Source organism: Eptesicus fuscus, chromosome 3 (assembly GCF_027574615.1).
Source record: "Eptesicus fuscus isolate TK198812 chromosome 3, DD_ASM_mEF_20220401, whole genome shotgun sequence".
Lineage (NCBI taxonomy): Eukaryota > Metazoa > Chordata > Mammalia > Chiroptera > Vespertilionidae > Eptesicus > Eptesicus fuscus.
The window spans coordinates 98,323,153-98,348,556 of record NC_072475.1 but is presented as its reverse complement, the minus strand read 5'-3'; the positions used below and the strand labels follow the sequence as shown (position 1 = coordinate 98,348,556).

General features: G+C 38.0%; 1 protein-coding gene across 1 annotated transcript in view; it reads right to left on the bottom strand.

Moving 5' to 3' along the window:
• The window catches only part of ROBO1 (roundabout guidance receptor 1), a 449,233-nt gene that overhangs the window by 137,634 nt on the left and 286,195 nt on the right, over positions 1 to 25,404 (bottom strand). The window contains exon 3 of the mRNA XM_008152276.3: positions 8,522 to 8,679. Within this exon, the coding sequence (XP_008150498.2) occupies positions 8,522 to 8,679 (158 nt within the window). The remainder of the gene's footprint in view (positions 1 to 8,521; positions 8,680 to 25,404) is intronic.

Below are 25,404 nucleotides of genomic sequence, written 5' to 3'. Positions count from 1 at the left end.
CAAATATAACTTCTCAGGGAAAAGGGCTCTATGACATCAGCTGCATTAAGTATGTTCATTTCCTCTAGGGGAGGACAGAGGAAAGGAAGCAGCCGGCAGAGAACAATGAAAGAAATTGGAAAATCAGAGACACCACTAATCGAAGGAAGGGAAGAGGAGCAGATGGCTTAGGAAGGGGACATGTGGGAATTTTGGCGAAAGGAAGCCATTGGCAAGGAGAGGGCTGAATGCCAAATCTGCAAAGGACCTGGAGGACACTGGGGATTTGGGTGGGATGTGAATCAGCTGCTATTTACCAAAATATCACACCAACAAGGGCAATCAAAGAAACCTATAAAGACACACAGGAAACAGAAAAGTACTGGAATAAGAACTGATGACATGTCGCATTTTAACATTTGTACCTCTTTAGCATGGGAATAGGAAGTGTTAAATTATTTTTTTATATGTAACTGAATTTTTCTCCTAGTTTCACTAATGATTTTCTCATCCTTAACTTGCTTATGACAGAAATTACATACTTAAAACTGTTCTATTTATTTTAACTACTTTTTACTTGCCTTGTATGAATGTGATTTCTCATTCACATATAAAGTAATTCCTTTAAGCTATCCAGGCTTAGGGTGGCCAACTGTCCCAGTTTTCCCAAACCCAGGGTTTTTCCCAGAACTAAGGATTTTCAGTGATAACACAGGGTAGTTCCCAGCAAAGCAGGATGGCTGATCATCCCATATAAGTAAAAACCTAAAGAAAAAGCTACTAAATATGCTGGCTCATCATGTTAAAGCATATAAATGCTGTAAATTTTTTTGCACACATCTCAAAGAAGAATAAATTAAATCTTAATACACTTACATGATAAGTAGGTGATATTGACAATGACTTGGTTTCTGGTTGGACTATGACTTTGAGAGAAATAACTTACAATAAAATTATTTTCCCATCACCAAGTTATTCTTTTCCATTAAGTAAGCCATAAACAAAATCTGTTAAGACACATAGAATATTTGTAGCATGCTCTGTTGAGGACAGGTAGGAAACACAATAAAAATTTCAAGACAGCTTATAACAAGGAATAACACAAGTCATTAAAAAATGTTTATTTCACAAAGCCACATACCTAGAGGATAAATAAAGCACGTAAGAATTTCAAACATGCAAAGATATCTTTTAAGCTCTTCTATTAAACACTAAAATAAAATTATCTATATATATAAAAGTCTAAGTGACCATCTGACTGGTAGCTATGACATGCACTGACCACCAGGGGGCAGACGCTCAACACAGGATCTGCTGAGCTGTGGTGATTTGGCAGCTGCGGTTCTCGGGTGACGCACCCGGAACCAGAGAGAAGGGGGCCTGATTCAGGGGGGTGTCACCCGAGAACCACCCTCTTGCAATCCGGGACCTCTTTGGGGATGTCGGAGACCTGGTTTCAGCCCAATCTCCACAAGCCAGGCCGAGTGACCCCACCGGTGCATGAATCCGTGCACCGGGTCTCTAGAACATGATAAATGACACTCAAAGTATATTATGAAGAAAATAACTCTAAAGTTTAAGAATTGAGTTCAGATAGATCTCACTATTTACATTGTATTGTTACTGTGTTAGTTTGTGTTTTTATTAAAGATATATTTTTTTTATTTCCAAGAGGAAGGGAGAGGGAGAGTGAGATAGAAACATCAATGATGAGAGAGAATCATTGATTGGCTGCCTCTTGCACGCCCCACACTGGGGATTAAGCCTGCAAGCCAGGCATGTACCCTGACCGGGAATTGAACCACGACCTCTTGGAATCGAACCATGACCTGGTTTATGGGTCGACGCTCATCCATTGAGCCACGTCAGCTGGGCACTGTGTTTGTTTTTAACTATATTTTACTGTATCTATATAAAATTGTCAAGCCACTACATCAATAATGTTTTATTTTTATTTTTTACTGATTTTAGAGAGAAAGAAAAAAGAGTGGAAGGGAAAGGGAGAGACAGAGAGAATGAGAAAGTTCAATTTGTTGTTCCAATTGCTCATGCATTCATTGGTTGATTCTTTTTTTTAACTAGAAGCTTTCATTTCATTTCATTTCATTTTTAATCTTTGTTGTTGAAAGTATTACACAGGCCCTCCTTTTCTCCCATTAACTTCTTCCAGCCTTTCCCCCTCCCCCACCCCCAACCACTCACTAGCCCATGGCCGTGTCCACAGGTTATACATACAAGCATAGGAGTTCATTGGTTGATCTCTTCCCACCCACCATCTCCTGCCTTCCCTCTGAGGTTCAACAGTCTGTTCTTGCTTTTATGTCTCTGGTTCTTGTATGTACCATGACCGGATATCAAACCTACAACCTTCGTGCATCAGGACAATGATCTAACCAACTGAACTACCCAGCCAGGGCCAATAATATTTTCTTTAACTCAGTTTCCCATTATTATACAATTTCTCTTAATTCCTTAATTTTTCAGCAATAACTTTTGAAATGTGTACAACTGATGATATTTAACCTGGCTAATCTGCAATTTGGATACTTAACATTCAGTTGATTAATTGACTGATTTATAACATTCTTTTTAATATCAATCCTCTTTTCCTAAATGCCATATGGTGACCAATTATCATCCTCTTTAACCTTTTAATATATTTTAATGTAAGATTTCTAGAGTCCAGAATAAATAATTTTAGTTTATCTGAACTATAATCTTTGGTCGAACTTGACCATTACTATGCCATCTTTTGTGAAACTACTAAACTTCAAATTTTATAGATCTTTTATATTGTTATACTTTTCACTACTGGACATAATATGGACTAATTCTCAAATATGCCAAACTTAGTTTAAAGACCTCTATACCTCCACTATGTGAACTAAAGTATTCAGACCCTTGTAAACTTAAAGATATTATTTCATGGTGGGAACTAAGAGTTCCTGTCATTCTGATTTGAAATTTGCATTGATAGCAAATCAGAGTCCCTGGACCTACAGGAAATGTTATCAGGGAACAAAAGCCAGTTGCCCCCATAATTGTCCCTGCAATTTGGAGTTAATCACTACATTAGTGAAATTTTAGCATTTCTCTGACAGAGTTGTCAGAATTAAATGGGTCAATATATATAAAGTGCTTAGAATAGGACCTGGTGCATAGTAAGTGCTACATTAAGTGTTCACTATCATCAATCACCATCATCCCACCATCATTGTCGTCAGTTGTCATCATCATAATCGTCATCATCATCTTCTTTATCTTCTCCAGAAGACTGAATTGACTGATATAAGTGTGCCATAATGGAAAAAAATGGCTTATTGAGTTTTGACACAATTGTTTGAAAAATCTCAAAAAAAAAAATGGAGTGGTTATTTTTATACTTGTTTTCATAGTAGACTTAAGCAGAAGAGCTTGCAACATTTCATAAACATTTACAGCATATTTACTATGTTCCAGGTATTGAGAAATTACTATTGTTTCTATACATATTCATTTACTAATCCAAACCAAAAGGTCTAATTTCTAGTTATAAATAATCAGATCTCATATATAAATACATACAAGAATCATTTATTTTATTAAAATTATGGTATCAATTTGCTATCATAATTTATAATACGTTGATGTAAACCATATAGTTGCTATTGTTTTAGGTACTATTGGATAGCATAATATTTTAAGTTATGCATACATTTGTTCTTATGCTTATAATAAGTAATAAATAAGTTTCATTTATAAACTATTCTCTGTGAGAAGTTGGCTATATTTCCTCCATCTTTATGCATGCCGTCCCTGCGGGATGTTCATCTCAGAGACTCCGTGGAAAGCTTTGGAAAACTGACGCCTCAGACTTTGTGCAATTGTGTGCGCTTCCAGAAATGGTGCTGGTTTATAGCACTCTTAACTTTCCACTAAGGTAACAGTATTAAAATCACCCGGGTCAACAAATATAAAGTAAGTTGCAAGTTTGAAAATAAATTTAGCACCTTTTCACAATGTTTTGGCATCAGCAACTTTCTCTTCCTTCATCACCAATGACTTTTCATTCCATTCAGAAATCGAAAAATCATACTAAAACTTTTATTGGCCTTTTTGGGTCTATTTGTCAGGTTTTATTCAACATAATCCCTTTACATAATTAAGGCCTTTTATAGTATAGGAAAGTATTTGTCATGTCAACTTTCAACTGTATTTACCTTTCTCATTAATTCAAGGACAATGTTAGGTTTTATTTTTGAACATGAAAAATTTTTCCAATATCTGGTATTACTTTTCTTTTCAATAGTTTCATTTTGACAACCTTACAAAATAAGGTCAGTACAATATTTCCAAAATGTAATGTAATAAAATAAGTATATCACTTTTGTAAGGTATATCTGAATATTCTACATAAAAAAGAAGTCTTTGGTCCTCTGATACATCTTTATGAGAAAATTTCATTTATTAATAATAATGGTTATGACTAAGTCTCAGACATCTGAAGTTAAATATATTTAATCCAGCCTTCCAGTTAAACAAACTACTTCTAATTCTAACTCTAAATATAAATACTTACATTTATAAAAAAGATAAACATCATCTAAGGCCTCCTTCAAATTATTCTCAGGAATATGTGCCAGCATAGTTCTAAAAGATTCTTCTTCAGGTAGAAAAATAATAAAATGCTATGTATATATCCCTGGTTTGTAATCACCTTAGATCTAAAATTTGGCTCAGAATCCAGGTCAATGTAAAAAAAAAAATGACTTAACATCAAAAAATACAGGTGCAGCTACAATTCAATTACACATTTCCCCTTTTTTGTAGGGTGTGTCTTTGTTCTCACAGCTGGGAGAGTCATACTTTAAATTTTCAACAAAGAAAGCCACCACATTAAAGAACTCTAGAAATTCCTATAACCAAAACTGTAGCAATAACCATGCAATCTTCACTTGCCTTTCATAAGGATATTATGGACTTTAATCTCCTGTTCGTCTGTACTCAACACATTTGGCAAAGTATGTGAACAACAGAAATGAAAACAATCATTTGAAAGCAAACCGTAGGAAAGAAGACTCACATAAAATATCTAATAACTAACATCTCTAAAGAATTTACTTTCAATTTAAAAAAATGGAAATAATATTGGGTATTCTGTTTCTATTTTAAGTGTTTGCTTTTGATTAGTTTTAATTTTGCCTAAAGGAAGGAAATAAAACAAAAACAATTATATTCTAAATAAAGACTGTTGTTTTAAACCCAAACTGCTGAGTTTTAATCTATTAATTTCCCTGCATATATAAATGTGCATATTACCTCGAGTGTTTTATCAGGTTAACAGTCATAATTTATACAAAACACACAGATGGTCTTAGAAATAGTAAACGTTTCAGATGTTACAACTTCCTAGCATATGGAACAGTATCGTGAATCATCATTTTGGCATCATTTAAATGATTTTAAAATTATTTAGACATTAACATCTTGGCATCATTTCACAGTCATAGGTTATATTGCAACTTTAAATTGTTTTATTCCTGATTGTTTGTGGTTCTTATAATATTGACTCTAAAACTACTAATATGTGGAGGAACTGGTACTGGTGTTGACAGGATAGCACCCTCTAGACAGCAAAAGGCAAATGAAGATCCTATAATAATTTAAAGATTAGTGCATAAACCATAACATTTATTCAAATTCAGTATATGATACAAAAGGATATTTCAAGATTTTTTATTTTAATAAAATTTACTAGAGTGGTTTTAAACTGTTAACGTCACAAAAATGCAGATACAAAATAAAACACACACACCCACAAAAGCTTGATGGTGAATTCCATTCTCCCATTTTTCAATAATATGTACATGCTGATGACTCCCATATTCCTCAAAATGAGCTACATTAGTCTGTGGTAAGAACTACTCTGTGACTTAATACAAGAAAGATTTATTTCTCATTCATTCTACATGTCCACCCTGGGGAGCCAGAGGTGGAGTGGAAAGTTCTGGGACACGTGACTCTGGGGCCCAGGCTCTTTGGGAGGCTGTCCTGTTGTAGCTTCACTGCCTGGAACATGTGGACTCTCTGGAGGCCACATGGAAAAGAGATTGCTGGAGGCTCCCTCACTAGTATTTAATATCTTTAATTTCCACTCACAGCCCATGAAGCTGAACTAGTCAGAGTGGTCTGCCCTACAGCGAGGAAACTGGGAAGCGAAGGCTTTCATCTGCCCAGAAGTGGGGGAGGATTGCATGTAAGGCAATAAGTACTCGTATTCACCACAACACAATTTCTTCGCCAGCCTCAACCTCAACTCTGAATTTCTGACTCACGTTTCCACTGCCTATTTGACATTTGTGGATATCTAATAAGAATTTCAAAATTACAATGTCTGAAACTGAGCTCTTGATAACTTCTACCCCGAATCTTCTTTTACTATAATTAACGAGATCTCAGTTAACAGCATCTCTATCTTTTCTGCCGCTCGGATCAATGCATAAAGATAATCCTTGACTCTTCTCTTCTTCCAACAAGCCACGTCCAATCTGTTAGATTCTGACAGCTGTTGCTTCACAGCAGATCTAGGCTCTAACCACTGCTCTCCTTCCCCTCCTAGCAGACTGATCCAGACCACACTTCCCTTTTGTCAAGATAACCGAAAATGCTCCCCAACTTGTCTCCCTACTTCTGCCATTATCACCCTTCTGTGAATCCTGCCAAAACCTGTAAGGTACTACATAGTCTGGCTTGTTGTTAACCCTGATGCCATCTGCTCCAAATCTCAACTTTCCTCACTCCACACCATCCGCTTTGCTCCTTTTTCAATCTGTTAGGTATGCCCTGCAATAGGGTCTTTAACCTTATAGTTTGTTCCACTTAGAACACTTTCCCAGATACCTGCAAAGTTCCCTCCCTCAATTTTTTTACTGGTCTTTATGTGAAGCATTCTCTGGTCATCCTATTAAGCACCGAGATTCTTCCCAATCCTATCTGTCTACCCCTGCACTACTTTATTGTTTATAGAACTTACTATAGTCTAATGTACCATATGTTATACCCTCTACTTTAATTTTACCTGTATACTCAGTCACAGAATATAAACTCCAGAAGGGCACTCATTGGGAGCTGTTTAAGGCTGCATCAACAATGCTGAAATTTTTATTTTATTTTATTGTGTTTTTTTTTTTGTTTTTTGTTTTTTTTTTAGAGAGAGAGAAAAAAAAAATGGAGAGGGAGAGAGAGATAGAAACATCAATGATGAGAGAGAAACATCATCAATCGGCTGCCTCCTGCACTCGCCCCACAGGGGATCGAGCCCACAACCCAGGCATGTGCCCTGACAGGGAATCAAATCAGTGGCCTCTTGGTTTCTGGCTCGATGCTCAACCACTGAGCCATACCATCTGGATGCCAATGCTGAAATTTTTATCATTAATTTGTATTAAATACAAATTGGTCATCAGGAAAGAAATGAGGGAGAAAGATAATGGTTTTAGTGTGTATGAATAATTAGGTCAGAGAAATGAAAGTTATAGGTAATTATCATTAAATGACTTAAAATATGTTTTCAAGAAAAATATTATCTTGATTGTGCATAAATCTAAAGGAACCTGTTAACAGTAATAAGAGAAGCTTTTGTTTCATTCCCCTGTGCTCTTGACTTCATTTCCCAAAACCAATGTTTCCACATATAGTTCACTTTGTAGAACTATAAAAGAATGCTTAAAAGTAGAGCTAGGCTGTTCTTACCCCAATTCCTCAAATTACAAAAAACCTTTGAAATACTAAGTTTTATTCAGTTCAATACAGGAAAAATGCTTGATTTTCTTTCAAGGTCCCTAAAACTTTGTCTACCATAAACCCCTCTACTTTCTTCACTACTTAATCCTCATGCTAATCTGCAAATAAATAGTGCAAGCATTTATTAGGAGTATGTAGTCTGTGTTATACCCTTGTTCTTCTACAAGTATAGCACACAGATTATCCAGGGTACCTTGGCCAATGACTTCATAATGGCAGAGAGCGTGTGCAGAACAAAGAAAATGCCAAAGGGAAATACTGTACAATCATAGGGTCAACAAGAGCTGGGTTATTTAGGTGGCTTAGTAAATACCTTTCACAATACAAAAATGCAAAGAAAAAGAAGTCACAGAGAATCACTGAAGGACAGAGGAAAATGCATCATTACTTACTACTGATTTATTCTGCTTATATGACAACAGAATTTTAAATCCAATTATCTAGTCACATGATTTTATTTTGGAATGAGTAAATCCATCACTAGGCATCATTCAGATGAGATTTTATTGTTCAGAAACAAGACTGAACTATTCTATAGAACAGAAAAGCAATTTAAAAAGCAGAAACAGAAAAAATCCTGAAGTGACTTTTAGGAAGTGACTTTTAAGGAAGTCTACTGGAAACATACATAAAAATGGGAGATATTGCAACCAATTATTTTAAAAATCAAACAAAAAAATCTTCACTTTTCTCTTTTTCTTTGGTGGAGATATATACGGTGAGCTCTGAAGGTCGACCCCCTGATGAACTCAGTACTCACAGTTATCCTTTCATCTTTGTCGTCCAGTGGAGAGCCATCTTTCTTCCAAGAAATGGTGGGCTCAGGATGGCCTCGTGGTGGCTGGCACTCCATCACCGCGGGCTCCCCCACTGCCACCATGACATCAGAGGGATTTTGTCTGAAGTCATCCCGTAGTACTGCAGGGATAAGAGTAACTCATTATAGGCAATAGTAGATATTCAATCCTTATCACTGCAGTTCAGCAAAAGAGACATCCTATCTAATAAAAGAGTAATATGCAAATTGACTGTACCTCCGCTACACCCACCAGCCAATCAGGAGCGAGTATGCAAATTAACCCAACCAAGATGGCTGCAGCTCTGAAGAGAGCAGGAGGCTTGGGTTTCCCCAGCAATGGAGGAAGCCAAGCTTTCTACCTGCCCTGGCCTACCTTGGCCTCCGCTTAAGGCAACAAAGTTTCAATTATTGAAGATAAATAAATCCCAACAAAAATGGCAGCAGCCACGAAGCTGGAGAGAGCAGGAGGCTTGAGTTGCCCCCAGCGATGGAGGAAGCCAAGTTTCCACAGCCCTGGCCTGCCTTGGCCTCTGCTTAAGGCTACAAAGTTTCAATTATTCTATCTAATAAAAGAGTAATACGCAAATTGACCATCACTCCAACACACAAGATGGCTGCCCCCATGTGGTCAAAGATGGCTCCCCCAATGTGGACACAAGATGGCCACCACAAGATAGCCAGCAGGGGAGGGCAGTTGGGAGGGACCAGGCTTCCAAGGGAGGGCAGTTGGGGGTGATCAAGCCTGCAGGGGAGGGCAGTTATGGGTGACCAGGATGGCAGAGGAGGGAAGTTGGGGGTGACCGGGCCTGCAGGGAAGGGCAGTTTGGGGGGAGGGGGGGACCCAGGCCTGCAGGGGAGAGCAGTTGGGAGGGACCAGGCCTGCAAGGGAGGGTAGTTGGGGCCGATCAGGCCAGCAGGGGAGGGCAGTTGGGAGGGACCAGGCTTGCAAGGTAGGGCAGTTGTGGGAGATCAAGCCTACAGGGGAGGGCAGTTAGGGGTGACCAGGCTGGCAGAGGAGGTAAGTTAGTGGTGACTGGACCTGCAGGGAAGGGCAGTTGGGGGGGACCCATGCCCGCAGTGGAGAGCAGTTGGGGCAGACCAGGACTGCAGGGGAGGGCAGTTAGGGGTGACCAGACCTGCAGGGGAAGGCAGTTAAGGGCAAACAGGCTGGCAGGGGAGCAGTTAGGCATCAATCAGGCTGTCAGTGTAATGGTTAGGGGGTGATTAGGCTGGCAGGCAGAAGTGGTTAGGGGCAATCAGGAAGGCCGGCAGGCGAGCAATTGGGGACCAGCAGTCCTGGATTGTGAGAGGGATCGCCGACTGCCGGTGGGATTGGACCTAAACAGGCAGTTGGGCATCCCTTGAGGGGTCCCAGATTGGAGAGGGTGCAGGCTGGGCTAAGGAACACACACCCCCGTGCACGAATTTCATGCACTGGGCCTCTAGTTGATTATAATAAGCTACTACAGATAGCTATCTCCTTGCATCTTGGAGCATCTATACCTACTTATAGACATATGCAATTTAATGGAGACCTCAGAGCTTATGCATACACAACAGGGACAGTTGGATATTCTTCATAGACCAATGTGAAAGAGTATTTTGCTGCTTAGTTCCCTCACAGTTTGGATTTGGCTTATCATTAATTTGCTTTCTTCTCTGACTGCATTTTCTCATCCATGTGCTAATGAATACAACGGAATCCTTCTTTTACTAATATTTACATAATACATTTGGCTGATGCTTCCTATTATTAAATGAATTGCATACACATGTAAACCAGGGGAGGGTGGGGGTAAGGGGGGGAGATCAACCAAAGGACTTGTATGCATGCATATAAGCCTAGCCAATGGACACAGACATCAGGGGGGTGAGGGCATGAGTGGGTGGGGGGTGGAGGGGCAATGGGGGATAAGGACACATATGTAATACTTTAATCAATAAAGAAAAAAATGTAAAAAGTAAAAATAAATATATTTCCAAACATTCATTTAATTGAGATATTTTAAAACTATCTCAAATTAATGTATAAGAATATATCATCTTTACAATTTAAATATGCTCATTATAACAATTTCAGACATATTTACAAAGTGAGTACCTTCAAAATACTGTGTTTTTTCCATTAGCACTGAGTGAGGGCAAGTGTTAGAAGGTACCAATGATGATAATTGTACTGCTACCAACAATGTCACTTTATATGTTCTATATTTAATGGTTTTGAGTGTGTTTTTGTTTTGTGGGGGAGGAGGGTAAATATTCTTTCATTTAATTATTAAATCTGTTCAGGGTGAGAGAGATTATTAACCCCATTTACATTATTAATCCTATATCTCAGAGGAAGAAACGATTTATTACTAGACTAGTAATGTAATATTAACATACCATAAAATAAGAAGTATTATTCACTTAGTATCTGTTGGAATAAAATGTGGAAAATAAACCCAATACGCATTTCAAAAATAGTTCACAGAATAAAATTGTCCTGTGTATATCTTATTAACATAAAGAAGTCATGCCCTGGCTAGGTGGCTCAGTCGGTTGGAGCATTATCCCGTACACTAAAAAGTTGTGGGTTCGATTCTAGGTCAGGGCACACACCTGGGATGCAGGTTCCAGTCCCAGTTGGGGCATGTATGGGAGGCAGCAACCGATGGATGTTTCTCTCTCACATTTATATTCTCTCTCCCCCTTCCCTTCCTCTCTCTAAACATATCCTCAGGTGAGGATTAAACAAAAATAAAATAAAAATAATGAAATAAAAATAAAATAAATCATGAATTATTTGGCATCAGTTAGTATTATACCATAACTCTGTTGTTACTATGTAGGTAATCTTGAATACAATCTCTCCCTATTTACAAAGCAGGCAGGGAGATACATTCCTCAATACAAAGTCTAAAAATGGTAGTATCTTTCTCCTACCCCATTATCCCCCAGTGTACAATAAAATCTGAATAATTTTAATAATCTAATTTGATGTAGTACTTAAAATGTTTGTTACTATGTTAAATGCACAGATTTGAAGTGATGCATTTTAAAATCTATTAAAATCTGTTAAATTGAATATTTGATACTATAATTTTATACTGGAATGGGTGTCTTTCCACTCAATGGCATTTAAAAATATTTTCATGGAAAATGTACAATACTGTGAAAAACTTGGGCTGAAACTGTTATTTCAAAAGTCACTTGAACAAACTTGGAGGTTGACAAAATTGAATATTTTTCTCTTGGAATTCTCTACTTTTCTATCCTCTATACCAACTAAGTATGTGCATAATCTGATTAAGCCTTACCATCCACTCAGACAAAAGCACTTTTGCTGTAAACTTGGGTACACTATGACCATGTGAATACTGGAAAAGTACTACTTCAAAGAGACAACTTACGTGCTCGTTTTTGGAAAGAAAAGTAAAAGGAAGAACAGGAAATATGATTGCACCACACTAGTAATTCTAACTTCAATGCTGAACATCCTATATAATAAAGCAGTAATATGCAAATTGACCATCACTCCAACACACAAGATGGCTGCCCCTATGTGGACACAAGATGGCTTCTACAAGATGGCCGGCAGGGGAGGGCAGTTGTAGGAGATTAGGCCTGTAGGGGAAGGCAGTTGGGAGGGGCCAGGCCTGAAAGGGATGGCAGTTGGGGGCAATCAGGCTGGCAAGGGAGGGCAGTTAGGGGCACCCAGGCCAGCAGGGGACAACAGTTAGGAGTGACCAGGCCATCAGAGGAGGGCAGTTGGGGGTGACCAGGCCAGCAAGGGAGGGCAGTTACGGGGACCCAGGCCTACAGGGGACAGCAGTTAGGGGTGACCAGGCCAGCAGGGGAGGGCAGTTTGGGGGGACCAGGCCTGCAGGGGAGGGCAGGGGCAACCAGGCCAGCAGGGGAGGGCAGTTAGGGGCGACCAGGCCAGCAGGGGAGGACAGTTGGGAGCGACCAGGCCTGCAGGGGAGGGTAATTAGGGGCAATTGGACCAGCAGGGGAGCAGTTAGGTGTCAATCAGGCTGGCAGGAAAGTGGTTAGGAGTGATCAGGCTGGCAGGCAGAAGCAGATAGGGGCAATCAGGCAGGCAGGCCGGTGAGCGGTTGGGAGCCAGCAGTCCTGGATTGTGAGAGGAATGCCTGACTGCCTGGCAGGGGTACCAGATTGGAGAGGGTGCAGGCTGGGCTGAGGGACACACACACACCCCACCCCACCCCACACCCCCGTGCACAAATTTTGTGCACCGGGCCTCTAGTTATTAATAAAATACATAGACACAAAGGTAAACCTTGTTGAACTGCTGTTACCACTTAATAAAAAAAAAAAAAAAAAGAGTAGGAAGACTTTCACTATTTATAAATTTATATTACAATTCGGTGTTACAAATGTACCACAAATAAAACATAAGGTTTATACAAAAAACAAATGAATTGACTTTTACAAACAGTGTGTTTCTTTGCTATATCACATTATTAACCTAAGATATCACCATTGAAATATCTTAAGGCCCTTGAAAAATGCAAAAGTAAAATACTTTTCAAGTAAAAATAAATAATTTGCACAATGTTTCTACCTGGTAAAGTTAAAACCAATGGGAACACTCTGTCTTCTTTACAAATTGAGATCAGATCTCAAATAAACCAATGAATAATAAAATGTCTCAAAAATATCAAATATCAAAATATTAAGTCAGATAAATCAAAATTCCTTTTCGATTTACTATGTTATTTGAGTTTTTCAGTATATAATGTAAAGCTAACAAAATGTAATCCATTAAAGATGGTTGCTTAGATAACGTTCATGTAATTATTTTTGCAGCTGTAAAGCATAAAACTCTAGTATTGCCTATGGCTAAAGGCAACTCTGCATAGTCGTGAATTTAAGATTTTTTTCCCCTCTTCTATAAAAGCAACCTTTCTTCCTTAAACTTGTCCTGGACATATTTGGGGGGAAATAGTATGTATCACATTATAAAATGATATGAACTTTCAGTTAAATTATCCAATTTTCTTAATTCATGTGTGTATTTAAGTAATTAAAAATTGAATTCATCCCGGCTGATGTAGCTTGGTGGTTGAGCCTTGACCTATGAAACAGAAGGTCATGGTTCCATTCCTGGTCTGGGCACATGCCCAGGTTGCAGGCTCAATCCCCAGTGGGGGGCGTACAGGAGGCAGCCCATCAATGATTCCCTGTCATCATTGATGTATTTATTTCTCTCTCCCTCTTCCCTTCTCTCTGAAATCGATAAAAATATATTTTTAAAAAACTGAATTCAAATGATTGGCAGCAGCTTGGCAGAAAGACCAGTGAAATCTGTAAGTATTCTCAAATATGGACCCTTTTTGGAAAAAGCCTCACTTTTTCTTCTCTAACATCCCTATTAATCAAAGCATATATTATGCTAGTATGAAATGGTATGAATAGTATGAAATTCTAAAATTTGGAACTCACTTTTGAAATAAGGATTCAATATAATTTGAAACAGAGCAAATAACATCTACAATGTGTCCAAGCAGATACCACCTAAAATGGTGATTAAACAAACCATAGTTCACTCTAATCTTGCTTCCATATTTATGTAATTGTTTCATATTTACAGGTTTGTATAGTAATTGGGCTCATTCTTAATGTTTTTTATTCTGTTAAATTTGAAGAAGCATAATAAGCTTCAATGAATCTTTTAATTTCCTGGAAGCTTTTTAAAAATATACATATTTTTATTGATTTCAGGGAGCTGCCTCCCACATGCTCCCCACTGTGGATTGAGCCCACAAGCCGGGCATATGCCCTTACTCGGAATCAAACCATGACCTCCTGGTTCATAGGTTGAGGCTCAACCACTGAGCAACACCAGCCGGGCTCCTGAAAGCTTTTGTCTAAAAAATTGGTCAATTGTCCTGGCTAGTGTGGCCAAGTGGTTGGAAGGTAGCCCTGTAACCAAATCATTGCAGGTTTGATTCCAGGTCAGGGAACATCCTAGGTTTCGGTTTTGATCCAGGGGAGGACCACCTGGAACCAATCAATGATGTTTCTCTCCCTCCCCCCTTTCTCTCTTTCAAATCAATAAAAACATATCCTCAGTGAGGATTTTTTAAAAATAATAAATTAAAAAATATTAAAATTGGTAATAAAATGTATCATTTTAAACAAAACATATAATCATTTGTGTTTCTAAAAAATGAAATATCAATTTAATACAATTCTCAGAATATGTAAATATATTTGCAGAAAAGGATTCTAAAATTGAGTGGCAACTTTGAAATTTATTTGGGTAATACTGAGAAGACAGGAGGCAAAGTGAAAAAATGTTAAAGACAGATTATTTCAAGTATAATGGAGACTTTAATGTTTGTAACACTTTTTAAAAACACTATGGAAAGTTTTAGAACTGAATGAAACATAAGGTTATTAAACAGGTAGAGGTCTTTGGCAACATCTAACCCATCCCAAGAAACAGAGGCAACTGAGTTCCAAGAAACATTACTAGATTGTGTTATTCGTCAGGAAGAGACAAAAGAAAATGTAGATATCCTGATTTCTAATGAATTGCTTTTTAAAAAAATACACACACACACACACACACACACTTCACCATTTTACTGTAAGAAGCAACTCTCCTATATAATCCATTGTATTTCCAACAAATCCACTCCATTATTGCAGGAGGCTCGGCGTTCTGTGGCTGTACCTCAGTGCACTACAGTCTCCTAATTACTCAATATCGATAAGGCTCAAGTGTTTCTAAAATTAATTTTGTTCCCTAATCATGCGGTGAACATCTGAAAACTACAATGCATTCGGCTTCATGAAACAGAATCTCAATGCAGTCGGGTTCAGAAGGATATGTGATACAAACGTTTTCTTTTGAAAATTAGGAATCTCAGGCTCCTCAGAGGGGAGAGGAGCACACTGCATAAGTGAGAATGGCAGTAATGTTAACAATATGATAAAAACGTTAGCAATAGCCAATGTTCATTGAGCCTCTACTACGTACAGATCCATGCCAAGCATCTACTCACTTAGTCCACATCACAGGTTATGATAAAATGAGTTTATTCATTTCATTTTATGGATGAGGAATTTGTAAATATTTAGCAGCAGAGGTAGACCACAGATCCAGTCCATCAAGGACTCTTCTCTACAAATGTAGCCACCTATCTGGTCTTAACAAGACAATGTTCACAATTCTAAATAGGTGATATAATTAATATGTCAGCCACTTCCCACTGGAAAAGAAGTTCGGTGAGAAATTTCCATTCTGATGGTCAACTGCTTATCTCTGAGCACAGTCTGCATTCTTGTGCTTCCGCAGATTTTCCACCTATGGAAGAGGCCACCTCACACTTTCATGGGCATGTTAAGAAGTACAACTCATCATTCCTATAATGTATGTCAGGCTAATTCTTCTCAAAGATTCTCCTTCGCTTCAGCAATAAAATGACTAAAAACTTTGAACGATAATAAGGGTTTTAATTAAATATGGGCATTTTAATTAGTAGCAAGTATCGGGGGAAAAACAGAAGAAGATAATATGCACTACTGGATTTTTATTTATTTTTCTATTAAGAGACTACTTTGTCCATGAAACCTTGCAGTAAATAATAATAAACTGCCAACTTGGAAAAGAAAAAAATCAATGAGATTCTTTAAAAATAGGGTATATTATAGGAAAGAAATGAAATACATTCTCAAAGACAAAGAAACTAGAGATGCTCAGTAACAGCTTAACTTTGTTACAATGGGCCACTTTAATGACTTTCAAAATTATTAATCACGTACTTAGTCTTTAGTTTTGAGTAGAGAATTACTCACATCTATGACATTTAATGCCTGTGCTGACATAAATAGATGCTATCTAATTTCAAAATAACTACCATCCTTTCATTTAGTACATCTGTTCCGAGCATGTACTTCGTGACTGGGATCATGCTAAAACTTTGTTGTTTTCCCTGAAGTGAAGTTTATATAAATTTTGACATCTGTCAAGTAACAATCTTTACCCTATCACAAAATGGCAATATAGCAGTGTTTTATTGCAGGTTGTTTTGTATTAAGTTTTGGGAGCAAGATAAAAAAGTGTGTCATAAAGGCTTTTATAACTATTTACGTTCCTACATTGTAAGCTCACAGCATTATCCAGAAGAGCAAAGTGTTATCTGGGGTACAAATGTGTTAAAATTCTTTACCATTTCTTAAAATATAATAATAATTCCAAACTTTTAAAAACATTTCTACCAAAAGGGTGATTACACAGAAATATACCTTAACTTGTTGAAGAGGCAAACTAAAATGATATGTAAAATAATATTTCATCAAATATTATCCTCTTATACAATCATCATCTAAAGCTAAGGAATTTGATTTTTAAAATGATGCATGCAAACATCAATTCTGTATAGAGTTAGGAATTAACCATGACCATTTCTTAAAAATACATATTTACTTTTTAAAATCTGACATAATATATCTATAAATGCTCTTCAATAATTAGGTCATCTTCTACTTATGCTTTTTATAGCATGCAACTTTATTTTTAAACATTAAATTATGCTGCGGTTAAAATCTTAGGAGAAAATATGCTAGCAGAAGCACTAATTACTAGAGCTTTGAAGATGTCACAAACCTCTTATGCCCTACCCTAGGAAAGTAGTACTTTTTCTTTCAAAATATTATATATTCTGAAAAGTTATATATTATGGAAGGATGTCAGACATTAGTCAACAGTAACATGAATGAATAGTGTGGAACATTGCAAATAGCGAATAAGCTATTGCCAGAATAAAAGTAATTAATAATCTATTTGCTGGCTTTTAAAACAATATATACACTTCATTCCTGGTCTTTTCTTTTTTCTTTTTTTAATATATTTTTATTGACTTCAGAGAGAGGAAGGGAGAGAGAGAAGGAGATAGAAACATCCATGATGGGAGAGAATCGTGGATTGGCTGCCTCCTGCACGTCCCCACTGGGGATCGAGCCTGCAACCCAGGCATGTGCCCTGACCGAGAATCGAACCCGTGACCTCCTGGTTCAGAGGTCGACGCTCAACCACTGAGCCACGCCGGCTGAGCCATTCTGGTTTTTTAATAGTTAGAATTACCTCCAGATTGGGTCCAAGCTTAAAACACATTCCCATTTTACAGAAACATTAACACCATAAGGGCACTTCCTATGAAAAGCCCTCTTGGCTATCTGCAGTCAGTTTTGGTTTCATGATTTCACTTCAGGAATTAGCAAAACTTGTACAAGATACTGCTAAGTGTTCATTACAATGGTACTAAGTCATCAAGACAAAGAGAAAGTAAGCTTGGCATACTAGATTTCAGTTATAATATGTAATGTATTACAGAGAAAGGGGTATGTCAATAAAGATCAACATATACTGTATTTAGTTAATATCCAGCAGACTTGAAGTCTGGGAGATCATAAAAAAATGCACTGCCAAAGTACGTTGAGTTGCTCACATCATATGTTCTAACTTAAAGATGTTAGTAGCTTAATGCAGGTTTGCATTATACACACTTTAAACTAAACTATAAATTAAATAAATTTATTAATGAAAAAGTGCAGCATTCATAAAACACCATTTTATGTTATGATGTGTTATTATTTAGGAGTAAAAAAACCCCAGTAGTTTAAGAATCACAACACACATCCTTCCACTATGCTGTGATTTTAATAGATATATTCCCAATGACTCAGTTATTTCCATTCAAAACAGAATGTTTTACATTATATCTTGCTAGGGTTATTATGAAGACTAATTATTTAGTGTTTGTACAGGACTTGCCATTTATATGAAGCATTACATCTGCAAAGAAGTATTACTATTAGTCACTGTGAGGAATTGCCAAATTTCTCAGCTGCCAGTACAAATGGAAAGGAGGACAAAGAATGGCATTGATGAGGGTTTCCAAGCGCCAGAGCAAAAGTCACACTCGGGAGTAGCCTGGCAGGTTAAAAAAACACAGACAGATGAGGCTATCTGAGCCAGGGTCCCTGGTTGGGGCAAGACAGACATGTACTCTTTTATAAAATATAATCTTCTGCTTAGTTCCCTGAAACAAGAGAGTCTTGATCAAAGGAATACACTTATTAATTTGTTGTCTGGCTTTTTGTATTAAAATGCCAACACCGTGAGAGCAAGGTGTTTGCCTTTATCGATCTACATATCCTGCGTCCAGAACAATGCCCAAGACATAGTCAATGTTTATAATACACCTTCTGTGTGCTAGGTATTATATATGAGACAGTACTAAAACTGGCATGAATCCTGTACTCACAGTGCTCAGTGCATAAAGGAGTAAACAGACAATACTCAGTCCCACATGCAAATCTACAACTATAATTGCAATGTGTGCCCTGAGGAAATGCAGAGGATGTGTGTGAGAAACTAAGGAAGAACATACTTTAGACGGGCGGTGAAGGAACGCTAAGGATAACAGTGAAGCTGAAGCCTGAACACTGAGTAAAGCTTGTCCTGGAAAAGTGCACTGCAGGCAGAGGAGATCACTCAGGTTGGAGAAAAAGATGGTGCAGTAGAAATGGACTTGAAAGGACTTGAACCCTGTGTAGTGGGACAGGTTGACAGCCTTACAACAGGAGGTTGGCAGGGTGAGGGGCCAGATCTGCTAGATACAGCAGCCATGAGCAAGGGTCACCTTTAATTTTAATTCCCATGGGAAGCCACTTCAGTGGCTATTAAGCACAGCTGTCTCAGGATGGAATTATCATATTTAAATATTCATTATAGTTGTTCTTTGAATGAAATGGAAAAGAGACACAAGAATGGAAGTGAAGAGTCCAATTAGAAGGCTACTGCAGTAATTAAAGGGAAACTGATCAGGATTTCGTACTGTTATGATGACACGATTTGAGGCAAAGGGAGACAGTAGACATGTGTATTGGAGTCAAAATAAAAATGATGTCTTGAAAGGTGGAAATGACAGAGAGAAAGATGTCAATAATGATACCCAGGGTTTTTTTGTTTTGTTTTGTTTTGTTTTAATTTGAGTAATTGAACATGGTATTTTTGAGGTATAGGAGGGTAGATAGGCAATATACAAATGAATCCTCCCATGAGGAATAATAGGAAAACATATATATGGCATGCTTTGAGAGTATAAGGATACTCTGAAAACCATTTTATTGATTAAAAAAATATGGTTTCAAATTCTGCCCCTTAGTATTTAACCTGTTTAGACCTTATACTACTATATTCCAAATCTTAATTGCTAACTGATAACCTTTGATCAATTAATCTGCATTATATTTTTGGGATGAAAAATTTTATTTAGTTTGATGCACATCATATAATTTTAACTGACTGAAAAATTGAGACAAAACTAATATATTTTATTATATAAAAAACAAATATGATTAATGGGTATGTGTGATATATATAAAAACACACACACACACACACACACACACACACACACATATATATGACCACTAATAACTTAGCAGCAAATTATAATAAAAATTCACTCAGTCATTGAGTTTGGACAATAAAAACAACTCAAAACATTATAGGGTATTTCTCAGGACTGCCATAGATTAAGCTTAGTCTACTATTTAAGTATAAGAGAATCAATGACATGTTAAATGCCATTACATAATTAAAATAATCAGAGGGTTCACATTGTCAGAGGTTTGCAAACTCTCTACAGCATAATCCTGTTCCCTGGAAAATGCTGGATCACACAATTCATAAGAATTTATTCATTCAGTAAAAGCACTAGGTATTGTGTTAGGAGGTGGTGGCTAATAAGATAAACAAGACAGATCTCTGCTTTTAAAGGACTTATTTCAGGGTGTGTTGTTCGTTTGTGGGTGTGGGTGTCCCCCCCCCCGTTTGTCACAGAGTGCTTTGTAATAAATTACAAAATAGATAAAAGCAATACTGTTTCACTTCCCCACGAGGGGCTGTCCTGCAGAAATATCACCTACAAAGGAAAGTTTAAATAAATGTCCCTAGTTCCTAAAGCTTTATTCTATGCAGCTAGTAACTGATAAATTGGGATTTGGAACTGAATTCAGCTTGATACCTAAGCCTGCAATTTTAGTACTGAACTCCATTGGCCCCTAGGAGCGAGATTGTCAGACCTGAGCATCACCTCGGCAGTGTATAAAACAACTTCGCTGTGGTGCATTCTAAAATACACTTGTAACAAGAGAGTAAGAAGCTAGGAAAATTACTGGGCAAGTAGCATAGTGAAACTAAGACAAGAAAATTAAACAAGGTCACACAGTTTGGGCAGCTTGCAGCCAGTTTCACCAAGACTTTATCTTCCCCAACCAAGGACACTTGAGAGCAAATGGCTAATGCCTCCCCTCCCTAACCAGAGAATACATAGCTTAAAAAACCATGGAACTGCTAAGGAGAGAAGAAGCGGGAAGGACACAGGGGGAGTTTTAGCTCACTCACTAAACAAAAAAAGTCAGCCATCTTAGGACTTGCCAGGATAAGCAGGTGGGTGTACAAACATCCCGAAAAAAGCCACAACAGAGTAAAAGAGGGACCTTGAAATCTAGTCAGTGCCCAAGATATCTGGCAGAGGAACCTTGAACCTGCAGACAGAAAAGTATAAAAACCCTTGAACTCCCACCAGGCTCACACTCAGATTAGCTGAGAGCCCATCTGCACTTTATGACAGATGTATTTTGATAAATTTGCTTGCCTTGCTTCTTCCTGTTTTTCTTTTTGCTTTTTTTGAATTTAATTTATCCCATCACCTTTTATCTCTTCTATGCCCTCTACAATCTCCACCCTTCCTCCTTCACCTCCCAAAATCACCACATTGCTGTCCACAAGTTCTCATTCTCTCTTATTTTTTATTTTTTTTTTTTTGCTCAATCCCTTCTCCCTTACCCCCATCCCTGCTATCCACAAGCTATCTGCTCTCCATCTGTTTGGCTTGGTAGTTCAATTTCTTCATTAAATTCCACATATGAATGAAATCATATGTTTTTTGTCTTTCTCTGACTGGCTTGTTTCACTTAGCATAATGTTCTCCAGGTCGCAAAGGATGAAATTTTCTTTCTTTTTACAGGAGAGTAGTATTCTATTGTGTAAATGTACCACAGCTTTTTATCCAATCATCTACTGATGGACACTTGGGCTGCTTCCAGATCTTGGTTATTATAAATAATGCTGCAATGAACATAGGGGTACATATATTCTTTCAAATTAGTATTTTGGGTTTCTTTTGATAAATTTCCAGAAGAGGAAACACTGGGTCATAAGGCAATTTCATTTTTAATTTTTTTGAAGCAACTCCATGCTGTTTTAACAGTGGCTGCACCAATCTGAATGCCCACCAACAGTACACAATGGTTCCCTTTTCTCCACATCCACACTAACACTCCTTGTTTGTTGATTTATTGATGATAGCGATTCTGACAGGTGTGAGGTGATATCTCTTTGTGGTTTTAATTTGCATTTCTCTGATTGAGTGACATTGGGCATCCTTTCATATGGCTGTTGACCATCTGTATATCCTTTTTGAAAAAGTGCCTATTCAGAACTTTTGCCCATTTTTTAATTGGATTTTTTTGGTGTTGAGTTTTATAAGTTCTTTATAAATTTTGGATATCAACCATTTATCAGATATATCACTAGCAAATATGTTCTCCCTTTCTGTAGTTTATCTTCTCATTTTGTTGATGGTTTCCTTTGCTATGCAAAAAACTCTTTAGTTTGATGTAGTCCCATTTGTTTATTTTTTTCTTTTGTTTCCCTTGCCTAAGGAGATATATCAGGAAAAATATATTTCTACAAGAAATGTCAGTGATTTTACTGTCTCTGTTTTCTTCTAGGATTTTTTATGGTTTAGAGTCTAACATTTAAATCTTTAATCCATTTGAGTTTATTCTTGTGTGAGGTTTAAGAAGGTGGTCTAGTTTCATTTTTTTTTGCATGTATATTATTTAATAAATTTGCTTTACTACAGTGCTGCTGTCACTCACTTGAATTCTATCCTACAAGACTGACAAAAAACAACTCTGGTGTTTCTGGTGCCTATAACCATCACAGCTTTCTCCATAACATGAAACTGATATGTGGAGGAGTTCTTCATTCCTCAAATTTAAAATAATGCCTTAAAATAGGCCTATATTATTTTAGCTCATCAATTTTCAACCAGTGTGCTGCAAAATAATTTTTTAAACATGCAATACCTGACTATTTAGCCAGGGGCACTGACCTCTAATATATATATATAGAGGAATATGCAAATTATCCAGGACATCCTCACATCACCACCGTTCACAGGGTGGGTGGGGCAGGACTTTGGGTCTAGCACAATTTTGTCCCGACCAGGCAGACTCACCTGCGGCCCCGCAGCCGAATCCCCACTCCGACCCCGTGTTTACTAAACTTGACTGGAGCTGCTCCCCACACCCCCACCCCTGCCCCAGGACCGTGCTGTCTGCAGCAGGGCACCTGGCAGCCTCCTGACAGGTGGGTGGCTGGGGGAGAGCCAAGTGGGGCGGGGGCTGCAGGGAGCCACGGAGGGGCGGGGCGACCGGAGCCAAGTTCCCGGGGGTCTGAGGAGAGCGCCTGACAGGAGCCCAGACTGCAAAGAAGGAAGAGGAAGCGGCCATGGGGAGCTCTTCCAATCCCCCTGCACGGACACCCTACCCCAGCCCCCGCACCCCTGGGGGACGGGGAGGCTGCCCAGAGGGGAAGAAGACCCAGCCTCAGGGGTAGCCACAGCCCGCACCTCCGACTCCCAATCTCTTCCCCCGCCACCCCACCAGGGGTGCCCACAGCATTTGCACACCAGCGATGACCCATCAGCGCCCCTGAGGCACCCGCCTCCCGCCAGCTCCTGCAGAAGGCTCCCGCAGGCCCGCTGTGCTTTCCACTGGCTTGGGCGGAAGCCGGGTGTGTGTGTGGGGCGGGGGGGGGGGGGGCCTCCTACCACACGCAATATTGCGCACTAGGCCACTACTTATCAAATTTTTAAAAAAGTGAAAATGGCTAATTCAACAGTAGCCCTCTGGTGTGAATGAAAAAAATTATAACTATTTGTTTTGTCAGATCACAGAAAAAATTATTTTTTGATGTGTCATAGAATTTTAGTAATTAGTTATGTGTGCAATGAGATGAAAAAGGTTGCAAATCATTGCTATAACTTATAAAATCATAACTTATATAATCTAAGTACAAACTCCCCACTTGCACCCACAATTGCAAATGAGCACTTGAAGCCACTAACTAAAGGATTCAGGGTTGTACAATCAGTTACTGGACATAGTAGGACTAGCTCTTGAAATAATTGTTTTCATAAACACATATAATTTAGAAGTGCCTAGGAAGACTTGAATGTTCTCTAATTAAATTACTTGATGCGGGGGAAAAGGTGGTTGGAAAAATTATACATCAGGTGTTTCTTTACCCTCTCAAACCCAAGATGCCAGCAGCTGAACAGGACAAGGGCTCAAGGGCTAAAAGGAGGTTACATGTTTTATGGGGAATGTAATGGTAACAGTCTCAAGGGAGGAAAATACTCACAGTTTAAAATGATCTCATTAAAACCTCCCTGACAATTGGGAAGGGCCAGAGAAAACTGCTATTGTTTTTATAATAATAATGTAAGAACTATTCTCACTAATGTACCTTTGTGCAGCATAATTAAGATGGTCAATTATGCCTGGCCGGCATGGTTTAATGGTTGAATGTCGACCTATGAATCAGGAGATCACAGTTCGATTCCCGGTAAGGGTATATGCCTGGCTTGCGGCCTTGTTCCCCACTGTGGGGCATGCAGGAGGCAGCCAATCCATTAATGATTCCCTCTCATCACTGATGTTTGTATCTCCCTCTCCTTTCCTTTCTGAAATCAATAAAAAATATATATTTTTATAAAAGGATGATCAATTATAACATTCCCCCCACCAACTGAAAAGAATATTTAAGTGATAGGAAAAAGTAAGTCTCAACAGCACAGGAGAAATACTACCAAGGCCTGACTAAAGGTACTAGGGATTAAATTAACAGAAAAGCAAATTATTTTATAACTTTATTAATGACCCTATCTTCACCAGTAACACTGTTTTATGCAATATAAAATTTATTCCTCTTCAGGAAGTATTAGAATCAAAAGAAAAAAATATTGCACAAGATAAAACAATAAGAATATCTTATCAAAAATATTAATCTTTAATTATAAATCATTGCTCAGTGTTATTTGTGCGTTTCTATTTTTATATCAGATAATGGAAATGGAAACTGATTAGAACAGAGGCTGATTCCATGCTACAAAAAGCACATCTTCCACAGTTCTACACCGGTGCCTCAGTGTTATTTCAGGCGCGTCCACTGTATGCAAAACACCTTGACTCAGCAATCCAGGAGGCGAGTCCCAGCCAATGAGGCAATGATAAGAAATTCTGGCCAAAGTTGCCTCCCAAAGGTTCTAGATCAGAACAACTGAAGAATACTTTATACTTATAATTTATAAAATCGTAACTCCTTTATATATTAAAAATACTTCATGTGTTGCTGGCTAATTTTACCAGAGGAGGCCTAATCTATTGGTCCTCACAAACCCTTCACTGGTGTCGCCTCCAATAATTTGAAAGACCATGTTCCTTTCTCTTACTAAAATTTTATATGGTTGCAAAATTAAAAGTGTCTGGTATATCATAAACATTAAATTCAAAATAAAATGGTTGTTCCCCTTCTAAGTATATCTGATGAATAAAGTCCACCATTAAGTTGATGCCCACCAGGGTCCACTTAAATATATGTATAAGTAAATTCTTTTTTAAGTTGTAAATGTTGTTATTCTTTTTTTTTTCTTTGAACTTATATTTACAATTCCCACTCAAAATTATCC